General features: G+C 31.5%; 2 protein-coding genes across 2 annotated transcripts in view; one reads left to right on the plus strand and one right to left on the minus strand.

Annotated features, from left to right (window-relative positions):
• LOC137933857 (serine-rich adhesin for platelets-like) overlaps positions 1–18,024 on the plus strand; it is a 63,263-nt gene extending 45,239 nt beyond the window's left edge. The window contains exons 2-4 of the mRNA XM_068777930.1: positions 12,405–12,504; positions 12,944–16,097; positions 16,935–18,024. Coding sequence (XP_068634031.1) covers positions 12,405–12,504; positions 12,944–16,097; positions 16,935–17,753 — 4,073 coding nt within the window. The 3' untranslated portion in view covers positions 17,754–18,024. The remainder of the gene's footprint in view (positions 1–12,404; positions 12,505–12,943; positions 16,098–16,934) is intronic.
• Positions 18,025–18,760: 736 nt separating this feature from the next.
• LOC137933829 (general odorant-binding protein 68-like) lies at positions 18,761–23,720 on the minus strand. Its single transcript, XM_068777893.1, has 5 exons — positions 23,637–23,720; positions 23,208–23,279; positions 21,436–21,546; positions 20,398–20,628; positions 18,761–18,960 (listed from the first exon to the last, which is right to left on the minus strand). Exons 1-5 carry the CDS (start codon positions 23,679–23,681, stop codon positions 18,874–18,876), a joined length of 546 nt encoding a protein of 181 aa, XP_068633994.1. The 5' UTR covers positions 23,682–23,720; the 3' UTR covers positions 18,761–18,873.
• Positions 23,721–23,983: the final 263 nt, after the last annotated feature.

Genomic DNA, 23,983 nt, shown 5'->3' on the forward strand with positions numbered 1-23,983 from the left:
AATTGGAACTTAGAATGTAGTTTTAAAAGATCATATTATAACCTATTTAAAAATCAATGGATGTTAATATGGTAAGAAAAAGCGTTTTCATAATTTTAATTACTGCGTGTAATTATTGTTTACCCCTGCAAATTTTGTATTGCTAGAAGTAATCGGCTTATCGCATTCCAATATAAATAATGTATATGTAAAGGATTATTGGAAATAGGTGAAATGGTTAGTGAAAACTTTAAAGTTTTTTGATGACAAATGCATAATACATTCACTACTTTAAAGCTTTTATACCAATCATCCTGTATACGTGTTTGTCCTACTAAAACATCTTTGCCAACAAGAAAATTGTAAAATAAGTATTGTAAAAGTACTCAGGTCGTCTTGCGAAATGCCTGAGATAATAGCGGTGTGTAATAACGTTTCGCGTAACTATGACCAACGTTGAACGTTAGTGTCACGAACCGGGCAGATTCCGTATCGACAGATCTGCCCGAGCATAGCTACGTTAAGCTCGGTGTACACGGACTGCGTCCTTTGTTGCCTTGTCTTTACCTTTTTATTTGTGTTGATTGTAAAAGCTACAATGCCAGTCTTATTGTTGTACGATACATTGTTTCACTTGTTTTACTTTATTTTGAATTTCATCATTACGGTATTTATTTTCTGCCAATATCATCGGTTTTTCAAAAAAAACTTTTCGGTCAAATAATTCATATATAGATATGTATAAAGAATTACTCTGGATTTTTGGAGAACATATTAAAGACGCAGTTTTAGGATGAGGAATTAGATTTTGATTTTGTTAGAATAAACAAATTGTTAATTAAATTAACTTAAAAATATACTTGTATGCATTATAAATATCACAGTATAATTGTTAAATTTCGCTAAGTTTTTTTTTCGATAATTTTTTTATTTAGTTTTATATTTTTGAAAAACAAATTCCTTGTTGTTAAATCTCCTTTTATCCATGCATTATTTGATTCTTTAAGGCAGAGTTGAAATTAGTTTTACTCATGATATATTCGATTAATTTGTTAGTGAAGTATTGCTTTCGACATTTGTCAATTGTCCGAAGTTAACAAGTTTTATTTTTTAGCTCAAAATAAGAAGTAAAGTTAATATTGATTGGTAAAGTATTTTAGTTGTTAAATAGATGTTTTAATGTGAATTGGTGACAAATTACCAGTAAACAAGATTCTTTTATATATATATATATATATATATATATATATATATATAAATATAAGAAACCTTCCAAAAGAAACCTGGCCACTCTACTCTTAAAGGCTCCAGAGTTCAAATCATCAGGAAAAATAGACCCAGACAGGTCGTTCCAAATCTTGGCGACTCTCACCAAAAACAAGCTGTTAAACCGTTTAGTTCGATTTTTGGGTATGTCAACAACGTTAACAGCAAATTCTTGGTAGAAGACCACGCTAGAATGAAAACTATAAGACGAGAAGAGAGGGGGCTCTGGCTCTCAAGTCACACGAGACTTTTAAAAGGATTATTTGTGGCTCTCCAAAAATATACAAATTCTCCTTTTATTATTGTGCCATTATATTTAAAAAAAAATCAAACCGTTTCGTGTTAATAGCTCACGGAAAATTATGAAACTTAAAAAATGGTTCGCATTATCAAAGGTCTTGGCTACGCCTGGACTAGATGCATATTAATTATGTTATAAAAAACTATATTAGAATGTTATGATTCGCCACGTTTAATAAAAACTTTTACATTAGTTTCATTACTCCTGTAATAAATGACGGTTGCTTTGCGTGTTATACCTCAGTTATGTTCCAACCGGAATAAACATTGCGATCGTGTCGCAAGGAGTGAGTGTTGTGAACATCGTGTACACCCAGTTTTATATCGCGATGTCATTTCGCACCGCACGCGATATTACTCGCGAGACGCTTGTACGTGATTTACAATGTTCCGATTTGTTCCATTCTTATGCAATAGATTAAAAGCTTTTTACACGCTTTCAAAAGATTCTTTAAAGAATTTTTAACCCTTTTTTAATGTCAAAGAGTTATGAATTATGTATCAAAATGTAAAAAGTTAATCAAAGCCCTTAATAATACATACACAATGCAATCAATCGAAAGGTTAATGTAACATGAACCCTTATTTCTCTTAGTCACGGTCTATATAAAAATATCCGTCTATTTTTCGTGGTTCCATCATAATTTGAGAACGGTTTTACCTTTTTTTTTGTTCCTCAGAGATTTCTCGTATATACAGACTCATCACGATATCTCTAGAACCATAATTCTAACTAGCTTAAAGTTTGGAATAAATATTTCTTTAGCCAAGTACAGTTCAGTTAAAAACAGATAATAAGAAATTCAACTATAATTTTTATAAGAATAAAACTTGGTTAGAATATTTATGGTGGGATGTGTAAAAATAACAAAGAATGGATTTTGAGAAATTACACCCACAGAAGGCAATGGGGGCCACACACACGTATTTCATGATTTGGATTGCTTGATCCACAGATCTGATTTTTGCAAATATCCACAAACAATAGCTTGAACTTAATTTAAGACATGGTTCAGTTACTTTACTCGTATGTCCATCCCACCTATAATTACCGGCCCCGTAAAAATAAAACAATTGCAATCATATAAATTTACTTAAATTTTATTGCATTATAAGTTGATAGTCATAAATATATAAATATGTAAATAAAGAAATAAATAGTCAGCACAGAGGTCTGTTTTCAGGTAGTTAAAAAAGTTAAACTAATTTAAAAATATAGCATTAAATCCGCCTTTGTTTTCAAGCGTATAAAAAGTGTATTTATTAAATAAACCTTTTTCGACTTCATTCATCAGCTTGTAAACTGAATTAATTATTACCAGCCGGGCTGTTCGTTCGAAACTTAATTACCGATTTTAACGTCCAAACCGTATTAATACGTCCATGTTATAAGAAATTTACTTCTCGTGTTATTTTCAAAGAACTAATTGATTAAAACCATAAAACATCGTCGCTAATCGGTTTTAGTGTTTATAATATAAAGCATTGAGATGATATTATACAGGGTGATTGGTAAATATATAAAAGTCTTATAGTGGTAAATGCTCATTTGTTAGAAAATGCTTTAAAGCTTTTTCATCTCTTTCCGATCATCCTGTATAAATTATTCACTTTGTAACATTAATCCATTTTTTCTATTTGAAATCGGCATATTATTAACTTCTGACAGTACAAGGTGTATAGTAAGTAGTAAACGTAAATATAAATATGTATAAAGGTGTATAGTAGTATCTATAAAAGTGTATAGTAGTAATATTATAATCATGTTAAATATTTAAGAAGAAGAACAAAAACTTGTAATAACATCTTATTGCAGTGTGAAAGATTTTTTGAGTGATAATAAACTTTGGCTCGATAAACATAATTTACTCTTTTATTTTTTGGCATTGTCTTCATAGTTATTTGTTCGTAAACAGTATTTTGTAAGCTGAGTAAGTCGGCAATACAGTTGTAAGTGTAAGTCCAAATAAGCCCGCTTCCCAACGGGTATTGTTAGATGTTTAGTTTTGGTCCTCTTAAGCCTATTACTTTAGGACTTACTGGATATTTCTCCCTATTAGTTTTGCTTTGTTAATGCCTTTTGGACTGAAAATGTGTTTTTATGCTAATGCATATTGTAAATAATAATTATGTAACTTTTAAAAACCCTCTTTTGGTACGAATCTTTCATAGTAGTAAAGATAATATTTAGAATAATTTAAAATTATATATTAAATATCAAAAATTAACGTATCAAAGGTAATTAGTAGTAATAGTGTTTCTTTAATGAAAGGTTTTAGTATTATTACTAATTTTCCTTTATTATTAGGGCCACCATCAGTGTAGGCCTCTTCCAGCATATTTTCTTTTCAGTCATATTCCTCTGTATCACCCGTCTTTCTGACTTTGCTTAAATGATATATGTCATAGTTTATACCTACTAGTTCGTTACTTACCTTCTCCATCTTTCTGTTGGAGCTGTTGTTAGGAATATTTCAGTTACAATATTTTATTTTTATTTTCATTTTTAGATGTATTTGATAAGGATTCTGATGTACGTAGGCTGTTGATTTAGTTTATTGGGTTCTAGATGTCGTTTTAGCTGGTTTGGTTTGTGATTATGGTGTTTCATGGGAATCGGGCTGTGTTTATCGTATTGTAGTTTGCTGGATGATATGACTGACTGCCATCCAGTAACTGTCCACTCGCTGACTGTAGATCGATACGAGTGTTAATTTCATCATATGCGTTTAAAATATTGAAGTCCTGATTTTGTACACTACCTTAAGGATTTTTATAAACAAGTCGTCATGATTTTTATTAATTATTTTATTTGTATTATGGGACATCTTACCAAATATAATATAATATATACCAAAGTATAAATATATCAAAGTATAGTATTTTAAGCTTTAATAATTAATTTTATCTGTATTTTGCTCATTTGTCTTGCATAATTTTTTAATTTAGTTAAACTCATTTTAATTAGGCGCAGAAATAAGATCGTAAAACAGGCAAATTTTACATTTTATTGTAAATGTTTGCCGCATCCCTAGAGGTGTACCATCGTCTTCTTAACAATGTTTTGTTTTATGTTACTTATTAAAATTTAAGGCTAAAGTAACTTTATGACTGTGGAATATTCATAAAATTATGCAAAGTTACGTCACGATTCATCCACAATTTAAGTAAGAATAATTACTACACACGCACACACACATGTATATATAAATATATACACACACATTTATAAGTAGATATATGTAAATTTATATCTATTATAATAATGTTTGTCTCAATGATTATTCATTATTACATATGATTCGCGTTCACAAAAAAAAAAGCAAAATATCAAAGGATAACTCTAAAAAAATAGATATTCACGTAAGCATTATACCACCTCTCGTAGTTACTGTTTAGTAGTTTCTGTTGGTTGTTGCCAAAACTAGCAGTTATAAATTATTGAAAAAGCGGATTATTCTATTTTTATTATACTCAAACAAAAACTAGTAACATAAAGTCAATGTTTCTTATCAAAATTATTGATGATTCAGTTAATATTTATTAATCGCAATGATGTCATTTCCGTATACTTGGTAAACGTCTGATTTAAAGTTATATATAGCACACAATTGCAGAGAAAAAGTTCTCGAATCACATAGGTGAATAGAGAATAAATTACGGACTTTTGTCATCTCTCTGCACCAAAAATTGTTAGAAATGTATGAATTGTTGAAAGGATGTTCGTGAAAGGTAATAAATCAATTAAAACCTTATATATGGTAATACTTTGTTAAAGCAAAATTGTTGTGATCAGTTGATTATAACATAGTATTTAACACACAGCAATATTTGTCGTTTAGCAAACCAGCAAATTTTTAATTCTGTAACAAGACTAATTTAATTTTAGTAAAATTGCAACAAGGTAAGTAGTGCTTAAAAAGCGGCTTGGAGAACGGAAATAAAAGTCCAAAGAATAAGGAAAACGCTCGATAAATTATTTGCGAGGTCTTTGACAAAGTTGCCGAACTTATTTGCAAACTTTGACTCTCTTTGATTGGTAAAGTTTATTCCTTTACCGGAGAAATGTTATTCCTTAGTGTCTTTGAAGATAAGGTACTTGTTATAATTTTTGTATAATAGGAAACGAAGAAAATTTGTAATATTTCGCAAAACTTTGAATATTCATTAAAAAGTTAAACATTTGCCGTTAAGTTAAAATAAAACAACTCATTGAAAATTTAAAGTATAAAGGACTTTGCAACGAAAAAAATGGAATAGAACATCATAGCAAACAGACACTGATAATGCATTGTTGCTATTTCGAAATTGGGCTTATTATTAAAAACACATACTAATGCTTTGCTTTTGATATATAAAAATATTATTGATTTAGTTTATTCTAAATGAAAAAGTGTTGTATTTAAGTAAATTTACGTAGCAGGGAATTAATGTCCAAATGCAAAATTAAGGGAACAAATGTGGCTAAGTAAGAATTACATATTCTGTTAGTAGTGGCTTTATGAAAATGTAACTTGTTGTTGTGCGGTGTATTACGTCGAGGATAACGGTACGACGTTGAAGTCGGTTAATCGTTTTATAATATCATGATAAACATAATATGTATAATGATTTTAAATAGAGAGTACGCATGATAAAATAAAATAAAACACACAAACATTCACAGTTTAATTGATTAAAAGTTTTTTTTTTACATTCTACACAATTACGGCGGCGGTATGCCAGTAATAAATGCTATATTATTTTACCAGAGTAACAGCGATTATTTCAAGTTATGACATACGTAAATCTAGAACTTTCTTCGAAACCGTATCAGACATAAGGAGATTTGTAGACAAACGAAAGTATCAGACATAACAGTGAATTAGCAAATTGAAGAGGCAGTAAGGACCTGGTCCTCCTGGACCTTAAGGTTCTGGAGTGGTGATCACAGCCCGGCGCGGCTTAGGACGTTCACTCCCTAGGTACAGACGATTCCGTCAAGATCGTCAGAAGACTTTTGTAATGTCTTTTTGGTAATAGTCAAGGAGATGATGTTTATACGGGTGAAATGATGATGTTGACTATAATATACGTTGTTTGTAAATACGTAGATAATCTTTGGCGTACAGAACAAATAGAACAAATAGCAATACTTTATTTGTAATTGTTATATTTTTTTGTAGATTGTCTGCCGTAATCCTTTCACCAATCTGTCTAAATATTCTCTTATACTAAAGATGTTGGAATTATCGTTAAAGGAATTTCGTCTCACATAACTGTTACATCTGAAATGTGTTGTTAAACTCAGGGTCGGGACGCAGGTGTTTCTTCCGTACACGGCGAAAGATTAGGAAAATTAAAGGCCATTCAGAGGTATTACACTCTTTGTAAGGTACAATAAAAGAAAATATTAGCGCTTTTATTGGAAGATTCGTTTCCTTTGTACAAGCATTACGCGTCGATTTTACGTATAAGACTTTCTTGAAGGTTTTTTTATATTTAAGGACTTGTGCACAATATATCTCAACTCATACTTAAAAGAGAGAATCGAACTTGTTATCGCCGTCGTCGTTTCAGTTCGTAGACACCGACTGCAAAGCCTCCACTAGTATATCTATGGAGGACTATATCATAATCGCCTCACTTGGTGGTATTATGGTAGGCAGAGAACGCTGTTACCGATCCTCTGGAAACTTGTTTAAGAGCACTGGCAATTCTATATAATTAATGCACAAAGTGTAAATTATCTGATATTGTATCTTGAGATTCGAATCCTTGACGTGCGCTTGCAAGTTTCAGTCATCTACGGTTGGGCTACCACTGCTTAATATTTTATAATTTGTTCATAATTATTTAAAAGGACAACAAAATATATAGTCTATTATAGATACTTCGAAACTGAACAAAGTTTTTAGCTGTAGGGCAGGTTTACCACTATGACGAAAGCGTTGCTGGAGTATAATTTTCACCTTCTTCCTGCGCTTACTCCACACTGTGTTGTAATAATATTTGCTAGAATTTTTCACGTTGATTGCAAAATGCTTAATGAACATTCTGATAGTGCGACTCTCGAGTGACAGTTTAAGCCCGGCTTGCTCTGTACCGTCCTCCTAACCAAGCTTGCTTGGTAGTCTCATAATTACATGAAAGACATTATTGTCGACCTAGCCAAGAGTCCAGAGCGAACCCTAGAGCTTAGAATAAAAGATTCTGAGCTAAATAAGCTTAAACAGTATTTGTCAATTAAAAATAAAATGGTTAAAAATAGCTTTACCCTGTATTATGGTATGAATAGTTTAATATCACATATGAATAATACATTCCAATTACTGTTACATAACATTTTTAATAAAAATAAATGAAAGTCAAAACGCTTACGAGTGCATCTCGGTTATGATACGATTATGTAAACACTTTGCCCGTTATACGTATCACGTTTGGCAGGTGAGCTCACTTCGTCACGATTATTGCGATGATAGCTATCGTGCTCAGATGTACTAGATTTGAGACTATGTCTAATGGACTTAGACTTGTATCATGATACACGTGACGTCACGAAGCCATGTCCCGGGCACGAACGCGGAAAAAAATGCATTTTTAAATTGCTAGCATACTTTCTAAGTTAACATAAGACTTTTCACTTTTTTAAAAATGGAATAACGTCGTTGTTATTATAAACAATCTAATAAATAATTTTGACTTGTATGTCTTCTTGTCTTAGGAAAAGAATACCCTTTTTTTCAAGGGATTTTTACGCTCTTTTCAGTTCGCTCAAAAGGTAGACAGACGATCTAGTTAAGGTAGATGAAATACGCTGAGTGCAGGCCACTTCCAAGCAGTCCTGTTGTAAAACTATGAAGAAGACCTATGTCCAGCTGTGGACAACATACGCCAGAAGTGATAATAATGTTTTTTAAATTATGCCTATTTCATCAATTCCTTTTATATATATTTATGTATAATAAATAGTATATAATACTTAACACTACGACACGGTTACCGATATAAGATAATTTGCAGACCCTAGTAAAGAGAAATAAAGTTTTAAGACTAATTAAATCAAATCATAAACTATAGTTGTTAAAAGTCAGTCGTGATATTCTTTCATAGATCTATTCACAGACACTTCAATTATATCAGCAAAATCACATTAGCTTATTTATTATTACGGTTCTGCACCGTTATTTGTCTGTTAGTTCCGCCAGATAAGGTCAGGGGTTAAATTTAATGTACGATCAATGTTAAATTTATGGTTACTTAAATACATATAAAAAATGTTTTTATGTTATTATGTTTTTATGGCTGTAATAAAAAAATAATTCACTCTGCTCACATCCATTGTATTATTACAACGGGCAATAATATGAGATTACAACGAACAAGTGTGGTTTCTAACTTAATAACTATAGTTGGCAAACTCCAAATTATTATCATAATTCACTCACATATCTATACATGTGCCCATATAGATAGATTTAAACCGTACCATGATTTGTAGTTTTTATATTTTGGTGGAATTTTGTTTTTTTTTTCTAATTAAAAATCGATTAATAACATTTTGATTGCATTGCATGATTGTAGTGGCAGTAGTCAGGTATAGCAGATGGCCGCTAGAGCCTTAAGGTTCTGTGTGGAAGTCATGGACCGGCAAGTGAAATATAAGAGGTCCATCTACAAGAAATAAGATTTTCATCAGCAATATTCAAACCGGTTGCTGTTGGAAATCAAATAGTCCTATTGGAAATCTGTGAGAAGGCCGAAGTACAGCAGTGGGCATCTTACAGTTGAGATGATGAGAATGATGATGAATGTAGAAAAAGAAAACAAACCCTAAAACACAGAATTCTTCGACAGGGGTAATAAAGAGTAATTAAATTAATTTAGCAATTTAATTTTAGTGTATTTTAGTTAAATATTACACTAAAGTTACGTACAAATTTGCTTAAAATCGTGTTGCAGTATATTAACACGTAGCGAGCAAGTTGAGTGACCAGTACAAACGTTCAACTCCAAACATCCCACATAAATTACCTCTACAAACATCTTGTCAAAACAAAACGGAACTCCTTCGCAATGGAGGCTAGAGGTCAAAGAAATGTTTCTTTGCACACTTAACATGAATAATAACATTTCTGTACGAACTGTGTCAGGTCGACTTAAGAATAGAATGCACTGTGACAAAGAATTTCTAAAATTTAAAGTTTCAAATTTAGTAAATTGCTTGCGGTTTTGAAAGGTCTCAACTTTTGCTTGTTTTTGACAAATAAAGGAATCCATTGTTGTTTGTGGCTAATATAAATTAATAAATTGTGAAAAAATATATAAAAGATAAACGTTCAAAAATTTACACATATGACCTATATCATTGACTACATATATTTAATAAAAAACTTTGCTAATGTTACAACCATGTGTCAAATACAGATTGTAACTGTAAAAGCTTAAAAGGGGCGGTTGTATAGCGCATTTTGTAAGCATAAAGTTTTAAATATTTTACATCCATTTCTAATTATCTATAATGTAATTCTTAAGGAGATTACAATAATAAATTTTTTCGATTGGAATGCATTTTGCCAATTCTGGAAACTTCTGGCAGTACAAAGCCAGCAAAGATAGAAAACAAACAGTAATTAATTTTATACGTAGTAATTCGAATTTTGAAAACAATTTTTTTTTCTGTCATCATAACGTTGTTGATTAGTTCTGAAATAATTATTTTTGGATAGAGTATACCATACATTAATTTATAATAAATTACATTCACCCCTTTACACCTATAATCGACCACGAAGTATAAAATATGTGTAGAGCCAGCATAATTAATATTTGTGAATGGTTAATGGTTTTAATTAGGCTATCGGTTGTGGTTGAATATAGAATACGGTTCAAACAAAATCTATGTACAAGTATAAATGGAATAATATAATAATTATTAATACGTTTTGTTAATTTTAATATTGCTAATTCGATAACATCATTTCCTGGTGCCAGTCTTCAATTTAAAAAATCGGAAACAAGGGAAAAAATTGCATGAACACTTAGTAGTAATTTGTAAAGTACTTACTATATAATAATTCCTAAAAATAGTTGTATCTATGAAACTATTATTGGATATTCGTTAGCATATTTGTTGTAAATTTAAATCTATATAAATATTAATTTACTCCTTTTACACTTTATCTAATGGCAGATTAAATGCTTTATAGGCATTATCTACTAGCTAACGTAGAGTGTTGAAAAGATAACAATTTAACAGTTGCGTAAATGCCATAGAAACATAATAAAAAAATATACAAAATACCTACAGATAATATCTACAGGTTGATTGGTTATTGGTAAAAAAGATTTAAAACGATGGTGTATACATATATCACATTTACCGTCAGTTAATTTATGGCACAAATGAATAGCTTAAGAAATAACAAATAACTTTTTACGTAAAAAGGATTTTCAGTTTTTTTTTAGTGATCACGTTTACAATAACCATAATACATTATTTTAACAATTTATTTCTATGCTTTATTTATTTCTTAAATAACCGTTTATGCTGTAATAGGATTTGTACAATTTTGTTTAATTAACACCATAATTTTTACATGATAATTCAGAAAAATTATAGGGTAGGGCATTGTCATACCGCACAGAAGACCATAAAGATCATAAATAAGGCAAAATGATATCATACATTAGTAGTAGAAAAACGTTTTAAATATTTAAATAACTAGATATAAAAATTAATTGTTCTTTACTGTCTGTCCCCGCAGATGATACATTGCTAGAAGTTATAGTTTTATAAATGTAACGTATCTCAAAATGATCACTTTATACAGCGTTAATAAAAATAGACGTAAAGGCTTTAATGATTTTCGCTGACAAGTGATTAACAGCTTAAAAGCTTTTACACGTGCATATAACCAATCACTGCATTATAAATTCAAACTTTCTAATTAGCTACATACACTGTAATTGTCATTTTGCAAAAATTATTTTATTAGTAAAAATATTTATCAGTTGACTCATTGGCTTCGATACGATCAAGCAGTTCTCGCTTTAGTGACAATGACCGCCACTTTACCAGTTTAGCGGGTTTATTACAATTTTACCGTTCACGGTCGACGCTTTTTATGAGCGTTATGTGACGCTTTGACGTGAGACTCATAATTTGTGTTAAATAATATTATAAAAAAGAATAGAGTCGAAAAATCTAAAGATATTGAGCTATGACATATGGAAAGTTGTTAAAGGTTTTTTGGTCATACCATACTATGTAAACAATTTAAATGTAATCTCTAAATATACAATTATCTTATTTCTACTGTTACCGTTATCTGCCCAAAAAATAAAAATGGGAAACCCGTTCGTATTGTTTAGGGATCAATGTTAAACTTTTTGAAGAATATTTAAGAAATCAAAGTCACTAATATAGAGGTTATTTAGGATATATACGTTTAAAAATTTTGATTACTAAACGGGTAAAAGAGTACGGAAATCTGGATCAAAAAGCATCATTAACAGTTGTAAATTTTCTTTTGAAAATTCATGAGTTTGAGGCGCCTAGTTCAAATCACTGACAGTCTTTGACGACTTTTCTTTGCCTACTTCCATAAACTTCCTTTATAATGAAGATCGTTTGAAAAACAACACATGAATTCTTACTCTTTCTGTTCTGCACTATCGAGTCTACTGTATGATCATGGTAGTAATAGCTGTACAACATTATGTTAATAATGAATTTACTTTCCTTCTTTTAATATGTTACAAATATATGTTTATCAGTCCGTGTAGAATTTAGATACATCAAGATTTCTTTATTTACGTGATTCAAATAAAGTTGAAAGTGCTCTATGCAATTTAATTAACAGTTTGTTCATTTTCAGTTTCAGGACAAAAGGGAAGTGTATGGGCGGGCAAAATGCGTATAACGCTGTTTGTTCTTCTCGCCGCCGGGGCCGTGTGTGCAAATGAAAGCCAAGAAAGGTAAAATATTATTAAAATATTTTTAAACTTTATAAATTTATAAGTAAAGCGGTTTGGTCACAAGATCATTACGACATGTTTTAATTAAAAAAAAAAAACATTATACTCTCTAAATTGAAGTAATCTTATTATAGTATATGTTGGTCAGCATTTTGGTTCCCTTTAAAAGCAACGAGGCCAAAGCTTTATCACAATTACTCTTAACACGTTCAACTCCTACAATTTATTAGACCGGAGAGCCTCATTGCGAATACAATCTAATCCTTAACAAAATTGCACTGCAAGCTATAAGAAGAAATTTTAAATGTTTATACTTTTTATTGAAAAATTAATATTATTTTAGATAGGTACACTTTGGGGATGATAAATGATGAAAATACTTCTTCTGTGTCTCCTAAATCCTGACTATCATTTCAAAACTTTTTTTCTCATATTTCAGGCGTTCCAAGCTCCCGTACGTTGCAGATGCTCTGGGGAACACGTTACCACCGCCATCAAATTTACCTGCAACTGTGGGAAGTCCAGTTAATTTATTAACACCAGACCGATATGAGTTTTACACGTTCGATGAATCAGGAGAACTAGTTAAGAGGCTTATGACTTTAGAAGAGATTCAAGCAATCGTCGCAGCTGGTGAAGAGACTGAAGGGCTGGTAACGTTCGCAAATGAAAATCAACCTACCATCGCTTTCAATTTTAGTCAACCACCCTATACTAAAGTACATAGCGTTGTGACTAATGTACAAAATGTTTTAAAAGCACAAATGGAAGCACATAAAAATAATCCTCTTATGCAACCGACATTAGATACACCTGATGTTTCTGATTCTTGGAGCTTAATTTTACCATCAATTTTTGGAAACACTGGCGTTGATATAGTACCTGATAAAACAACAGGATCTTACATTACTCCCGAGACAGAAACCATAGAAGTAGACCCCTCAGTTGATTATGGAGAATCGTTCAGTAAAGAAGGTGGTAGTCAATTGTACGGAAGCTCTACTGAAGTTCCTGCTGAAAATTTACCGAATCATTCTGAAATACCTCCGGCGGTGTCAATAATACAACCTAAACCAACCACAACTACAACAACTCCCAAGCCATCTACCACAAAACGTCCGACAACTACTATCACCAGTACCACCCCCAAGGTTGTCACGACAACTACTATTAAACCAAAAACTACGAAAAGAACTACGACCACTAGTAAGCCTAGTGTGAGACCAATTCTCGCAAATGAAGTTCCTTCAAAACATAATCTTAAAATTACAACAGCAATGCCGACCATCGTATCTTCTTCAAAACTGCCTCTTAGTTCGACAATTAATTTAGATAACTTACAAACAGATACTGATCATCATACGATTCAATATTTAAACAAACCTACAACTGAAAGAGGTGATATTCAATATGACCCAGTTAGTACAATTATTCCAATATCTACTGTCAATTATATAACGGAACAAACAACAAAGGTGGCATTGGAAGCAATGAAAGAAAATAAAACGCAATTAACTAGTAACAGTAAAAACACTGCCACAACAATAAATTTATACGTGACGTCTAAAGTAGATCAAGTAGAACATGCAACAATTACAACGAGCAGCCCAAGAGCTACATCTGAAGGTACATATCTATCTCACGATGAAGGTATTGAGAAAAATAATTCCACAACCATAACGACCCAGTCAGTTTCTCCCTCTACTTCAGTATCATCTACCCAAAGCACACCGCTGAGAAATTCTGACAACCAAGTAATTAATAAAGAAAATCAAACAAATATTAGTGTTAACGACGATGGAGCTGTTAAAGAAAGTGAATCAGCGTTATCATTATTTAATGTTGCTGAAAGTATGAGTCAAATCGCTTCCGACCTCGGAGGTACTTACAAGCCTATGCCGACAACCAGCAATTTATCAGAAAAAACTAAAATTAATAGCATGGATTTTGAAAGTAAAGAAAATTTGGAAATAGATATGCCTTCGGATGCTGATAATGTTAATGAAAATAAAACTAACATTAATTACAACGGCGATGATAACTACATTAAGATTTCCACTATAGACCCACACGATAAAAATATGCCTGCACTGACAATGAGTTCTGAGGACATAAGTGATAAACTTAATGTAAAAACAACAAATCGTCCCTCTCTTGCTTCAATTACCACTTTAGATCCAGTTTTATCTGAATCTATGGGCGATTTATTATCACAAGTCGTTAACGAAAGTCCAGAAAATAATTTCGATAGTGATAATGTATTATTACAAGAAGAAAATAGTCCGACAACTGAGTTAGTAATGGATTTAACAACTGAAAATAATGAAGAGGAAATAACAACTGAAACTTTTTCCGGAAAAAATGAAGTATCATCTAATGTTATCCCTACTAATTTCAGTTTCGCAAACCTTGAAGAAAATGTATCAGAGCACAATAATTTTTCGGTTAGCAAAATAATGAACGATGATGTACCCGTAAAAGCTGTAGCTAATACGGAAAATTATATGCATATTTCTATGATTAATAAAGTAACTGCTGAAAACAATCCGACTTTGTTAATTTCTTCAACAGATGAAAGTCACAAAGTAAAAAATGACGTGATTGAAGAAACTACTGAGAAAAATCAAGCATCAGTATTAAAAACCGAAGTTTTTAAATCTTCTAACTTTACACCACCTTCCTATAAATCTGAAATTGGCACAAATTTTTCTAAAACATCCGAAGAAAATAATTTTCCAAATAAAGATAATTTATCGGAAGAAAAAAAGCTTACAGAAACAAACCAAGAAGAAAAAGTACCGGACGTAGTACCAAAAGTGGAAGAATTTAAGAAGAAAATTCAAAAAGTTAATATTGACGATAAAGAGCTTGGAAGTGATCGTAATAACTCATGGAAACTAATACCTACTGTATCACCATCCAAAACTCAAGAAAATACTAAAATACCGAAGGATAAACTGAAAACCGATAACTTCAATGGTCCAGAGAAGAATAATGATAAAAACATTGTTTTGGACTTTTCAAAAGAAAATCAAGGTTTAGAATTAACTACGAAAGATTTAGGAGAGGATATTTCTCAGTTTACTGAACTATGTAATGAATTAGCTTTTCGTTATTGGAATGACATAACAGAGACCATGGATAAAAAAAGAAGTTTTGTTCTTTCTCCCTATGCCATTACTTCTATGCTTGCTATGATATTCATGGGTGCGAGAGGTGCAACCTCAGGAGAAATGAACGACATACTAAAGCTTGATGACATGGTAACATTCAATCCTCATTTTACATTAAAAAATATTTCTGATTCTATAGAAACAACCCCAGCCTCGGGAGTCGTTGTTTCAGCGTTTATCAGGGAACTTTACAGCGACAGAAATAAAGGAAAAATTCTGACGTTTTACAAAGAAAGGGCTCAGCATTTCTACAATGGTCATGTTGAAGAAGTAAACTTTAATTTGATAAGTGACATAATACGCAGGAGAACAAACTTACTTGTTAAGAGATACAGTTGGGGAAAAATACTGGAATACATGAAAACAAACACGATAGTAATGCAACCTCCATTAGCAGCTTTCTCAGCTAATATTTTCCAAGTATGTACAATCTTTTTTATATTATTTTATGTTCAAATATTAATGATACATGATTTTAATACCAAAAAATCGCAAAATGAGACTTATTAAAGTTATAACTCTATTGCCCTCAACGTCGGTACACCGGCCACAATGCTGGTGGGCCAATTTTTAAAAATATTGTGTATTATATTACAGCTACTTGAAACTTATATGACCTATCTCACAGTAAGTGATTAGAAATATTTAAAATACCGTAAAAAAGAAAGTTTCTATTTAAAAATATGTAGAATTACATTTACAACATGAGCAGACTTTGCCCACAACAAACAATATTGCTTCATGTACACACACACACACACACACACAAAACATATGTGTGATCGCATATTTATGACCAAAACATTAAACTTTAATTCTACGAGGAATTATTTAAGTACTTTCTACGAAAATATTAATCATCATTATGCCATCTGATAAACACCCACTGCAAGGATCGACTTCCCGCGACCTTGACTGACTCGTCGGTTTTTCTACTGGGGAGCCTACTCAGACCACTTTTACCGACTCTTGATCGCCACTCGATGGATCCTGCCCACTATCACTTCAGAATTCTTCGATCAGTAATTCTTCGAGCTGCTTCGGTGTCCTTGTTTTGCTGCGAATCTCCATAATACATATGATGTACATTTTATCTTTGATTGTTATCGAGTAATCACTCTTCAACGAATATTACTTGTGGTTGGTTCTAAGAATCGTCCTATTTTGTGTGTAATTAATTAATCAATTTTTACCAGTTATGAATAGTAATAAATATTCGGCTATTTAAATTATAACATAATTATTTTGAAATTTCAGACCGACTGTTCCGGGACTTCGGTTGATGGACGTGACGGAGAGCTATACTTCGTAGTATCACCTAATGTTCGCCAAAGAAGATTAGTCCCGGTGCCCGCAGTAGTTTACAAATCTAACTTTTTGGCTGGTTATGATCCCGTACTTGATGCTACTGCTGCAGCTTTAGGAAACACAAAATCGATTGTAAGCACGTTATTCGTTATGCCAGGTCAACAAGGTAACATTGTCCATGCTGAGGACCTAGAAGAACTGGAGAAGCGATTATTGGAATCAAACCCCACAACTCCTGCTTGGAATCGGTTATTACGCACTTTACTTCCCCGAGTCGGACTTGAATTGCAGATACCAAGGTTCTCTCATCAATCTACGTTTAACATTTCATCAACTCTGAAAAGAATGGGCCTTAAGGATATATTTGAAGCAGATCATGCTGATCTAGGCGGCTTGAATGGACCATCGAAAGACCTTCATTTATCAGATATGATTCAAACGAATACATTTGTCACTTGCGGAGAAGGTGTTATTGGAGACCAGCATCATATAGAACAGTACCCAGAAATACAAAAACGTCGATCTGCTAGATGGGTTGTGGGATGGGATGAGCCGAGAGATTACCAGAGAGCTTTCCATGATCCCCACGATGTCGGAGAAGCAATGCATCTTCCTTTACACCTTCGGCCCAGACAAGCCCGTCTTCCTGCGAGAAACGCTCAGCCTGCGAGATTAAAATTCGACCGACCGTTCTTGTTCTTTGTTCGACACAATCCATCCGGCATGTTACTGTATGTTGGCCGATACAATCCAAGACTTTTGCCATGAAGATATTATTGTAAAGACTGTTAGTGTAGTGTAGTTATTAATATTCCTTTAAGGAAAGTGATAAGTTTATCATACTGGCGCGTGTGATATATGGAAGCGGTTATTCAATGAGCATTTACGTGACAGTATTACTTATTAGTGTCTTTATATGCAGTACATTAGACGCGCAGTTCATTATGTAGACCATTACATAATTTAAACTAAAGTAAGAAAAAAGTACGAAAATTAATAACGTTGTCTTTAGCGTAGACAATTAGTATAAAAAGCCATGTCATCTCATCATTGTGTCATCATCACGATTACATTCTTAAAATAAAGTCGATGTTTCGTAAAATGATTTTTGTTTTACTTTTTGCTTCTCACACGGTTATGAGAAAGCTGTTCAATATTAACAGAAACATCGTCAGCTTTTTAAGCGGTCTCATGTTAAAGAGTTGTACGATCATCCAGACGAGATACAGGGCCATATTTTGTTTTAAAAATCCTAAGTCGCATCGTACTGTGGCCAAAATACTTACTATTTTAAAATATATGAATCATTGATCATTTCTGTGGTCTAGATAATTTTAAAAAATCAAGACTTAACAAATAGTTAGCTAAAGTTAAAGCATGTTCTAAAGAATTTGAATAAAGAAAATAAATTTTCCGCATGTGTTTATAATTATTTACATAAATAAACAATATTAGTGAATAATTCTGTAATTTAGCCAGAAAAAATACTACGTTTATGATACACAAGAAGAAAACTTTCATTACATAAGCAATTTTTTTGATTTCCATAGCTAAATAATAATAATTTAATTATTAGCTAATACAAGATTTTATAATTTTTCTAATAAATATCAATAATTAACAACATTGCAGGATACATTTTTTGCTTAAAAATGTATACTGCGAAGTTTTCTTTAAAAAATTTAAGGTTTTCTCATATTTTGGAAGTGAAAAATATATTCGAGAAGATCAATGGTCAAAAAAATGCTTTTTGTGTTTTACTTATTTAATTTTAATTATAATATTTACAATATTCGATAATCATAAAATTTAAATAAATATTAGATTTGGACTTCATTTGCAATATATCACAATAGTAATCAATACAAAATAAGTTAAATTCTATTAGTTAGTGTGGAAAATATTTTGAACATGTGTCGATGTGGTTTTTCAAATTCTTGCATCCTTCGTCTTCGTTCGCCCATACAGGACATTCCTGTAAAAGAAAAAAAATCACATGGTATTAATTTTAACAAATATGTTGAATAAGTTGTTATAGAAGATACTTAAGACTTTTAATAGCAGTTTTTCGTTTCGCACACCTTGCTATTTTTAACGAAATATACCGAACATACTATTATTAATTTAACTTTTACTATATTCTTTGTGACGAGATAATAATACAAGACATTGGCAAGGACTATTATTTACTTATTTTATGCTTTTTTAACTCTTCGATCAACCTGGATTGGTACAGAGATAAAATGTAGGCAGGTTTGTAAATGTGTCAGAAAAACCTAATGAGTTACTATATATTACATTTACGTGATAAATAATATACCTATTATAAAAATAAACTCTCTCTTTCTCTCTCCTAAATAGGACGATGACTTCTACAACTAAGAAACAATCATCATAGTTCGTAAAAGAAAATTCTTAAGAGTCCTTAACAAGAAAAGTATTGCTATTTATAGTATGTGTTAAATGGTTCTATTAGAAATCTATAGAGTGGCCTATGTTTAGCAATGAACGACCTATGGAGTTAATAATGATGCAATAAACACGTATTCCACCTATTATTGAAATATCACATGAATAATACTACACATATATAATAATAAGCTAAACAAAGCAACGAAACTTGCTAACCATTGCTTGGAGAGAGATTAAAGATACAAAATAGTACTACACTGTATTTGTCTATTTTAAATTCCTTTTTACAAACATTATCCTACATTGCATTGTTTTTGTATTTGCAAATTTCAGCTGACGATTTCACGAGTTGTTAGACCAAAAATTTTGTTGTGCATTCTTAACGGCAAAAAACGTTACACAATATTGCTTGTTGGTACAAATAGGCGCTGTCCTATATAAATCACTTTTTAACAAATTTATTTAAACGACCCAAATTTTAAAACACATGGATGCATGTGTATATAAAATATTAATCATATTAAGCACATCTAAAGGGCTTGATTCTTGGCTTTGCGTTGTGTTTAAATGTTACAGTGTAATGTAACAGTCTATCCACTGGAATTATTACGTACGGTTACAAAAGACATAAAAAATCTTTACAAGGAATATTTTGCTGGCACTAAGCCGTTATGATTTATTGTAATATTTTTTCTTAAAGTAGTCAAATACGTTATTTTATTTTATATAATTATAAATAATATATAAATTGTGATTTAACAAAAAAACGAAGTATTTGTTGTATTTTTGGATATTTAAGTTATATATATGATGTATATATATATATATATATATATATATATATATATATATATATATATATATATATATACATCATATATATATATATACATTATTTCCTTTTACTTCACTACTCATAGATATGAGATAGTTATAGATGCCTTCAATTATATCTTTTGTAAGAAATTAAGTCAAATAAGTACGATATTAATCAACTTACCATAAAAAGTACTGAACTAATGCAGAATACTATTTTGTTAGCTTCACAGATTTCCGGAGGACCAGGTAGTTCTTTTCCTAGACATTTAGATTTTGCTGATTCGACTGGCGGCTTAAATTCTGGATAGGTATCGGCCCACCCGTCAATGAATTTGATCAATGCCTCCTGATCTACTTGATCATCTTCCTTTACGAGATCGTGGGTCCTCAGCAGACACAACTGTTTCGTGCACTAAAATGTTAAAAGGTTGTTAAATTATAAAATGCTTGATAAATAATAATGTGTAACAATATTTAAAATAAAAATTAATATTGGAAAAAGCTGTAAATAAAATTCGTCAAATTTATGAAAACGAAATTATGAAGAATCCACACCACTCGAAAAACTTTTATTTATTTTCAGTATAGGGTAAAATGTAAATGGACAGTGTCTTATTATTACTAATCTTTGTTAAATATGTTTTTAATTAAACATACGGTAAGTTTTTGTTTATAATAATAATTATTTTAAATATTGCTACTTTACTTTTATTTCATATAACTTTGTTAATACGAGCATTCAGTAATCCTTTCGCATGAAACAGTCACACGGTTTACTTCCTCGTCGTCGTTTTAGCACATATAAGTCTCAGCGGCAGAAGGGCATAGGGCTCCCCCAAAGATATCTATGGTAGATATACCATGTTCCCACTTGGCAGGCGTGTTGGCGATTGCTGTGTGATGTTATGGTACTCAGAAGACGCTCCTGACCATCCTCTGGAAACTTTTTGGTAACCAGTCGCAATCTTATATAAATAAAGCACAAATTATGAATTATATAAGATTGTATCGTGGGAATCGAAACTGCAACCTGCGATCGCAATTCTCAAACCTGTACCTTTTTACTTTTTTACGGTTTACTTCAGTCTTTTATTTAATTTAGCATAGATAATGTCTTGCTATTCCTAAAATTTTTTAGTACTAAACTGTTATACAAAAAGGCCATTTTATTAAATGGCCACAATAAAGTCGTGCTTCGACTTTAGTTGTGCAAACTTACGTCTGGTGGACCGTATTTACTCTTTCCTTCAGGATTTTCTTTAAAACCACAACTTTCGAAATTCTCTTTTGTGAATATCACTGGTAATTTACAGCATGCTCGCGGATTTTCCTGCAAGAAAAAGCAACTTTTAATTACATTGGTTGTGACTACATGATGTAGGTGGCTTCCAATTGTTCCTTTTATAAATTTACTAGAGAGGCGTATGTCCAGCTGTGGACGTCTTGTGGCTGAAATGATGATGACAATATTGATAAATTATTATTTTTATCTCTAGTCGCCCCATCATTATATATGTTGTGAAATATTTATGGATATGCAACATCCAATTAAAATAATGCAATGCTGACTGTTACTGTTACTTAAGAAGGAAGAAGAAAGAAAATTGGTATATACATTAAAGTATTTTATATTATCTCTCTAAAATCTACTAGATGGCGCTAGTCAATAAGCCACATAAATGTAGTACTAATTTACCGACGTTCTCTTTAAAAGCACTCGGTGTGTATGTTATACGTGCTCCACTTAATAAATAAATTCTTTTCTTCATATTTTTTTTCTTCGGTTGCTAACTACAAACCGAACCGAACCGTTTAGAATTATCAACAATGAATCATATTACGAGTAAGAAATAGATTATTAAAAGCTAACAGTACTCTTCGTTTATCAGATATAAAGGAAAACGTTAATGGAAATAAAATATTTTAAACAAAAAATATATTTTAGCAACCTTTAGATCGATACTCTTTTACAACAATTTGGTATATTAGCGTGCAGGTTTTTGGACGAAAAAGATATAAAACGTGTTAGTCATATAAGACATTAGTAATATTTTACTTTACAGAAAAGAGAGAGAGGTATTAGTTATAGAAATTAAGTAATTTTTTAAACAATATGAGTCATCATAAAAAAAATAGTACTACTTTGTAATATTCCGCAGATGATCACAAGTTAATAAGTTAGATTTATTTTTTTCTATTGGATTGCAACAGGCCTTTAACTTCTGGCAGTACAAAATATGCAAGGACAGATAGTAAACAATATATAATTTAATTTTGTAATCTGAATTTCGAAATCGCTTTTTTTCTATATGCTCATTAAGTTAGCTTAATATATATTTAATATATTAATATTTCTGAAACCATTGCTTTTTGTGAAGGGTGCACATTATTTGACAGAAATGAGTCATAAATTCACCCGTTTAAAGCTTTTGCCAAAGCTTTGTTTAAAAAAGTTATTGCGAATGGAGCTTTATATATATAAAGGAACTTGTATTATTTGAACTTGCAGATTATGTAGCATTATTCGTCTAGATATAAAATACGATATTGTATAATTATTGATACTACTTATGTTTTAAGTACATTAGCTTTACTACTAAAGTTTATGGTGTATCGTCGTCGTATTTTCAGAACATAAGCGTCTACTACAAGGCACAGGCCTCTTTCAAAGATGTCTATAAGGGGATATACCACAATTGCCACACTTAGCAGGCGAGTTAGCGATCGCAGTGTGGTATTATGGTACGCAGAGAATGCTACTGCCTGTCCTCTGGATATTTGTTAGTAAGTAGTTCTATGTATTTACTGCACAAAGTATGAATTATGTAAGACTATATCCCGGGAATTAAACCCGCGATCTACGAATCTTTGCGGACTGAGACATGCGATCATAGGTCGCGGACTGGGCTACTATTGTCCATATTTATCAAAGGTCACCAAAGTTTTATCGTTAATAATAATCGTAAAATTTAGTTATTAATGTTTACTTACAACATGCGGAGGCTGTAAACATTCCTTCGGTAGATTCGGAGGTAACGGCGGTGGACCTTGAGTTGCAGTTAACTGGAAAAAATATATTTCGTCATGTTTGTCACGTTTTTATATTAAAAAATCTTACAATTATATTTCACTAAGACATTTAAATACAATTGGCGGAATTAAGTAAAAGAAATATTATTACGGGAAAAAGTTTAAGCAAAATTTAAAAATATTTCGTACAATTTTGGTGTTAATTTAACAATAAAATTTAAAGAATTTTACTGCTAATAAATAAATGTTATCTACAATATTATATTTAAAAAAAATTAGAAATTAATTATTGTAGACTTATTAAAATATTATTGCTTTCCTCTAGAAATTTCCAATGAATTGGCTACAGGAATAATTAAGAGTAAATATAAAACAGAGTAATAAATTTACCTGAAAAGCTGCAACGAAGATTAATAAAGTGCTGTGCACAAGCATGTTGGATGCCTTCAGGTCTGGACCGGAGTGGTGGTGAGCGACACCACACAATACGTTTTATAGCAAGCAACTATCGGCCGTGAGCATTGTGCGACTCGGAAAACAATCAAGGTGTGCATGTCATAGACTAGATAGCATCAGATGAACGAAATCATTGAAAAGTCATTCAATTCAGAATGAACACAAAGGGTTAAATTCAGCGACTCATTCTGTAACCGATGAAATACGATTACCCTGCTATTCAAAACTATACAATAGGACTGGCTGGATATATTAGAAGCAAACGAAAAACTAATTCAAAT

Source organism: Battus philenor, unplaced genomic scaffold, assembly GCF_028537555.1.
Source record: "Battus philenor isolate CCGP_79_NKW_IND1 unplaced genomic scaffold, ilBatPhil1.0.hap1 SCAF_14, whole genome shotgun sequence".
Classification (NCBI taxonomy): domain Eukaryota; kingdom Metazoa; phylum Arthropoda; class Insecta; order Lepidoptera; family Papilionidae; genus Battus; species Battus philenor.

Bases quoted from the DNA above. Each gene is read 5' to 3' on its own strand.
- LOC137933829 (XM_068777893.1), bottom strand. From the start codon at position 23,681: ATGCTTGTGCACAGCACTTTATTAATCTTCGTTGCAGCTTTTCAG. The intron at 20,629-21,435 runs GTAAGTTTGCAC...TTAACATTTTAG, and splicing joins GTAAATACGGTCCACCAGAC to TGCACGAAACAGTTGTGTCT. The intron at 18,961-20,397 runs GTAAGTTGATTA...TTTCTTTTACAG, and splicing joins TTAGTTCAGTACTTTTTATG to GAATGTCCTGTATGGGCGAA.